Here is a 6,751-nt window from a genome sequence, read left to right on the forward strand (position 1 = left end):
TTATAATATTGAACTTGACGAGATGGTGAATGATCATATAATACCTTCAGACCTTCTAATATCATCACATTTGTACCCAATTATTTATTATAGTCGTGTTTCACATCAGATCATAATAAGTTAGATTCTGAGCAAAATGAGTTGTTAGTGCTGTAGCATACGACTCGTTTAAACTTGAAAAATAAAAAAACAAACAACAACGACTAACGAGAGAGGTAATAATTATAATTCGGAACTGATTTCCGTCGGTCATTTGTCGTGTGTGCTCATTTTTAACCGGTTCTTTTGACAAGCACCCTAGAGTCCTTCGGCAGCATTCCTGACGAGTGTACCGTCCACTACGATGCCGGAGTACCAATGATGGTACCGTTTCTCGTCTATAAACCGTCTTCCTGCCGTTACATACCACGAAGAGCCCTTTGCACAAGTCAGTGATCTTCAACTTGTTTGTTTTCAAAGGCAGAGCATTTCCGAAATTCTCTTGGCATGATGAACCGATTGACTGAGGATAACAACAATAGCAAACGATAGTTGTTAGAACGAAATAACAACGCAAATCAAATACCTAAGTAAACCTCCGGGTTAATTGATTCAGCCGTGATTATTTTATTATTGTACCTATATTCGAATTTAAACGGAGTATATATCGACTCGAATAACGACTATTTCACTTAAATTTTCCCACCCCCACCCATTTCAATTCATAAACTTTTTCCTATCCCAATATTTAGTGCTCCATTCCTGCCGATTCCTGCAGCTCAATCACCGCGCCCCAAAAATTAAAAAAACAGGGTGCGACGGGGGAAACTTTAACCAAGTTAACTTTTGAGTATAGGTATTTGTTAGGTCTGAGAATAGAGCAGTCTATTTTTTAAACCGATTGATGTTAAGGGTGGCTTACACAAAATATTGTTTTAATATTTAACGTGTAAATTGTACCTGTAATAGTAATAATAATAATAATAATAATAATAATACTCTACGAGCGTACAACAACACTATGATTACCGAATATTAGTATCAATAATTTTTAAACGATAAAATAAATGCAAAACAGAGAAAGAAGGAAGATTTATTGAAAAAAAGTGAAAAATTCCAGCAAGACGAAATGAGGCCAATTTGAGCAGTCGAACAAATCCACTACGATATTACGAATGTGCGTGTGAGTATTGATCAATTGCGTAAATCTCAATCACAAGAAGCACGAGTTCAACCAAGTGAAGAACGGTTATTGGAGCAAAAACAAGCGGGTCGGTTCGTAATAAACACACTCAGAGTAAATGACCGACAACAAGTGCATCGAGCATTTACATCTGATTCGTTCCTTCGTCTGTCATTCAATTATGAGCCAGATATTGAATATTTATTACGCTCTATGAACAAGGAATATCCTACCATTGTCATGAGCTTAAATTTAAAAATGAGCCAGCCGGAATGTGTTGGAAAATAAGAGTTTTAGTTTAAACTTACTTAATTTTTGTATTATGGACATTTTTACTATTGACTAATGTGTATTAAAAATGTAGATATATTAGATAAATTATTTGTGTAGTATTGTAATTGTATTTATTAATAATTTTGATTTTACTTAAAAATTTAACTATTTGAAATTTGTAATTTAATGCAATATAAATAATACTTAGATACGTAATATATCTATATGTATACTATGTAGAATTTATCATTATTTTTAAAATGATTACTTTTAATGATTATTAATTTTGATTTTACATATAATTTTACTTCTTTAAACGATTTTAAAATAACTGACGGCAATGTTGCATGATAAATGAGCGCATCTGGGATATAAATCAGGGTGTTGAATTTTTTATTTCGGGCGCAAATGGGCTACAGCCATTCTTAATACCTACATACAGTAGACGTTTGTTTTCGATGGTTAACTTTGAGTGGGGTCTCCGAATAACCCGTGTCACACCCACACGTAAAGAAATATATGTCGATACAAAATATATAAACAACAACGTTGGTGTATAAGTTCTCGGCTGTTTACTGTATAGTGTGTACCTAGTGTTGACTGGTTCCAAAAGGCCCCATCAGCAATCTCTAGGAAGGGCCCCCAAAAGCACTTTTTTGATAAAAGTTTAATCTGATACATTTCTAGTAGGTATACGTCCAAAACTTTCATGCCTTTAAAACATGTTTCTTAAAAAAACATATGTTTTTAGAATCCTTACTAAACTTAGGTAGATATGATCAAAAAAACAATCAATTTTCAAAGCAAAATCAGCGAGTAAGTGGATGTCGCTCTGCTGTACATTAGGCGTCTAACCTTGATGGTATTAAATTTGAATTCAATGATATCATATGATTGTATACGAAAAACGATACCGAGCGGGACGGAATGTCAGTTTAGGATATTTTATATTGTTATTACTTATTATTTATATGGTAGCCGGTAAGTTGAATTAATAATATTCTTAAATTACCTATCAGTGATGCTGGAAAAACATTAAATATACCTATGTAAAATTGGGCTGTCTTGGAACCCATATTACAACAAAATGATAAACGTTATTCTTTGAGTTAGTATGCATTTTTGTCCAAACTTGAACTTAAGTCTGATAACAAAAACCATTGCATGTATATTATTAATCGCCCAAACTACATTGAATAGATTGGGTTGCTCAGATGTTCAAGGCGTGCAATAAAAATGGATTAAAAAAGTTTTCAACTATCAGCTATTGAATAAAAAAATCTTTATTAAAATTGGTTATATTTAGTATTAGAATTTTAGTAGGTAGTAGAGATGCGGCCACAGAATCTCCTTATCGGCCGCGCCATCTCCTTATAGTACGAAATGTTTTCTTCTTAATTAACTTCTGTTATTATTCGATGTGGTTGTCAGGTAAAGTTAGTCATAAAACATAGTACCTATTACGCCAGCTGCTATTTTTATAATAATAATAAGTTTAATGCAACATCAACAACTTTTTGACATCACATTTCCTTTACCTATATGTACAATATTGCACCACCCCCGGTATTAGGCCGGTAAGCAAAGCTTGTGCCAGGGAGAACAGTTCTTAAAAATAATAAATAAATAAGAGAAAAATAATATAATAGAATAAATACAAATATGTAGTATTTAGAGATAAGTCCTAATATATTATGTAGGAATACGGGATGTATGTAGTATCTGCCCGCTGCCGTGACGCGGAATGAAATCAAAACCGTATTATAACCTACCCAAAGTAGTCGAGAAAACACGGAAGTACCTTTTGTTTATCTAAACGTGATAACATCGAAACTGATTGTAGGTACCTGATATCATTGAATTATATGTCAAATAAGATGAAATAATGTAATTATCCGCTAAAAATTGTTTATATTATACTATAATACCTATAATATTTTGTAAATCAATACAATTACCCGAGTGTTTTAGTTTATATTAGAATAAAAAATGTTCAAACATTTTGGAAAAAGCAATATATTGTGTTTATGTAAACGTTATTATGTCAGGTAATACATTTTTTCTTTATATATCTATAATATGTACATAATGCTGTACGGTACGACACTACTAATGCCACTGCTCTGTACTAATACAGTACCTAGCTCATCATTTGAAAACTGCATTACAATTTAAAAACTTAATTTTATTTTAACAGTTTGTAATATTTTACACTGAATGATTTATGTATTTAAATTTTAATAGAAAATGAGTCCCTAATTGACATTGTGAATGTTTTTGTTATTATTAGATTAGTAGAAGTGGGTCAATTAAATGTACCAAAACCTATTGAAAAATATGAAACCGGTCAGTTGTTTTTTCACCGGATATTTGGATACAGAGGAGTGATATTGTTTCCGTGGTTAGCCAGAGTATACGACCGTGATGTTGTCATCAAAACAGAAAAGTAGTACTTAATACTTATTATAAGATATAATTAGATTTGTGCATTTACTAAAAATTGTACGACTAACCAGTAACCACTACGCTATTGTAGTATTACATGATAAGAGGTAAAATAAACTAACTTTTTATTTTTTTTGTTTTAGTGCAGCGGGAAAAGATGTTAAAGGAAAGACACACACGTATTATCAAACGTTGATAGATGAAAGAGATTGTCCATTTATTGTAATTTAATTTAAAATACTTAGAAAAATTAGCATTAACGGCTTATTATTTTTATATTTTTTAGAGGGCTCAGACAGAAGCTGTTACTTTTCTAGGAAATCAGGATACCAGTCGTAGCTTGTATGCGATACCTGGTCTAGATTATGTAGCTCAAGAAGATATACTTCCATACACAGCAACTGAAAAACAACCATTACAACATGAGCTTTTTGATAAATTCCTCATGTATTATCCAAATAAAGGTAAATGATTATTCCAGTATTATTGTTATTATGAGTAAATTTATTTCAAGAACTTGAATTATTGTTTTACTAGACACTGGTAGAGTTAATCTTTCCTTTCAGTTAATGATTTAAAAATATTTTTCAAGTTTATTTTTTAATTTACATCATATAATTAATTATTCATCATATAATCTTGTTTCAATGTAGATCCACCATTTGGGGCTCAAGAAACATTGCGATCGTGGCAAAAAAAAAATCATCCTTGGCTGGAATTGTCGGATGTTCATAAAGAAACTACAGAAAATGTTAGGGTTACAGTAATACCATTCTACATGGGTTATAGAGAATCTCAAACCAATTCTGTGTACTGGGTGAGTGATATCTGAAAATTTTTAATCATATGATTTTTTTAGTAATAATTTGCTGATTAATTTATGTTTAGTGGAGATATTGTATACGATTAGAAAATTTAGGTGAACAAAGCGTTCAACTGAGAGAAAGACATTGGAGAATATTTAGCTTGTCTGGAACATTAGAGACTGTACGTGGAAGAGGTGTTGTGGGCCAAGAACCTCTACTCTCAAAAAAATCACCAGCATTTCAGTATAGCAGTCATGTCAGCTTACAAGCTCCTAGTGGACACATGTGGTTAGTTGTTTATTTTAACTTAATTACAATTATCATTTTATATCAATATATTTTTTACATAAATTACAATAAAACAACATGGCCACATAGGTATCACATACATCTTTTGTTAAGATGACTACACTTGCATGTGGGTGAGCATGATCCGCGACCACTTCTCTCCGCCCGATCATGTTCTCAGTTTTTCCAGCATTTATTTCTAAACCTACTTTTTTGGCTGTATCTGATAATTTTCCCGTTTGCTCAATGAGATTTTCCTTACTTTCCGCCAGTAATACTATGTCGTCTGCGTAGGCCAATACTTCTATTGTGCAACCTTTCAATCACACTCCTTTCTCTTCAACATGGCTCTCCCTGATGACCTTTTTTAACACTATATGAAATAGTATGGGTGACAACGCATCCCCTTGTCTGAAACCAGTTGATACAATATTGCCAACTTTTATTTTGATTTCCGTGTAGGATGTTTGCTTTTACCAGGTTAATTAATTTCTGGTGCAATTTCTGCAAACAAACTGCCTTAGTATATTCAAGAGAGATTCTTTATGTCTCCAATCTTACGTCTTCCTGAAATCGATAAATAATTCATGTACTTCTCTGTCAAACTCCCACAGTTTTTGGAAAATTAGTTTCAAAATAAATATCTAGTCTGTGGTAGATCTATTTTGTCTCAAACCTGCCTGATAATCCTCTAAAATATCTTAAGTCCACGGCTTAATTCTGTTTAGTATACATTTGGATAGAACTTAATAAGTAACGTTTAATAGAGCGATGCCTTTATAAATATCACACAACTGCTTATCTCCCTTTTTGTGTATAGGATATATCAGTGCTGTTTGCCACTCTTCTGGAATTACTTTGTTTTCCCAAACTTCTTTCATTAGTCCAGACAAATAGTCAAGCAAGCTGTTTCCCATACTTTAAGTTTATATAATATACCCTGGATTTAAAATAAGACATGTAATTGATTTTGTTATTTTTAGGGGAACATTTCGAATGGAACGTGAAGATGGACATTTATTTGATTGTCGAATACCTCCATTTTCTCTAGAGAGCAAACCAGATGATAAGGTTACATTTAACACTGTATAAGAACAATTTTAAACGATTATAGTTATTGTATTTATTGAAATTAGTTTTGTTTAAAAAATCCTCAATATTAGTTTCTAGACCGTTAAATGTTGGGTGATCCATTCTTAAGCCACTGGTGACTGTTTCATCTTCTCTGTGTGGACAATCGTCCTGAAGATTGCATACTCATTGCTGAACTATAAATAAAAGTTATTCAAAAACTGAAGAAATAAATAAATAACATAAATATTTGTAAAAATAATTTATTTATACATACATAAATATATAATTTTTTTATTCTTAATTCTGTAAACTGATCACAGTGTGAAAACCAGTAGTTAAATTTGAATACATGTTCATCAGATTTATCGGCATAGTTTTAACTCCATAACAGAATGTGCGGAAAGCTTAGCATTCTTGCCAGTTATCATTATTTAAAATAATTTTAATTTATATGTTTGGTCTGTTTGAGCGGTGATATTGATAAATCAGGTTATTAGCTTAACATAGTTTGGCCACAATTGAATATTTTAAATTATTATAGCTTAAGTTGTTTTAAATTACAAACATATTTATAAGTTTTAACAGAATCTTTTTTGAATAGTAATACCCACTTGATTAAATTGTCAAATTTGGAAACAATGATGTTTTGTGTAGCTCTAGATGACTCCTACATATTTAAGTAGTTTATTTGTGTTTTTCAAGA

General features: G+C 31.6%; 1 protein-coding gene across 1 annotated transcript; it reads left to right on the plus strand.

Annotated features, from left to right (window-relative positions):
* Positions 1-3,430: 3,430 nt before the first annotated feature.
* On the plus strand, positions 3,431-6,751 carry LOC111033183 (polymerase delta-interacting protein 2; the record flags this gene model as incomplete). The annotated part of the gene is made up of 8 exons (XM_022313824.1): positions 3,431-3,483; positions 3,726-3,884; positions 4,024-4,102; positions 4,167-4,344; positions 4,534-4,697; positions 4,769-4,974; positions 5,958-6,060; positions 6,138-6,751. Coding segments are annotated over 8 exons (957 nt in total), but the record flags the coding sequence as incomplete, so codon positions are not given.

Source organism: Myzus persicae, unplaced genomic scaffold, assembly GCF_001856785.1.
Source record: "Myzus persicae strain clone G006 unplaced genomic scaffold, MPER_G0061.0, whole genome shotgun sequence".
Lineage (NCBI taxonomy): Eukaryota > Metazoa > Arthropoda > Insecta > Hemiptera > Aphididae > Myzus > Myzus persicae.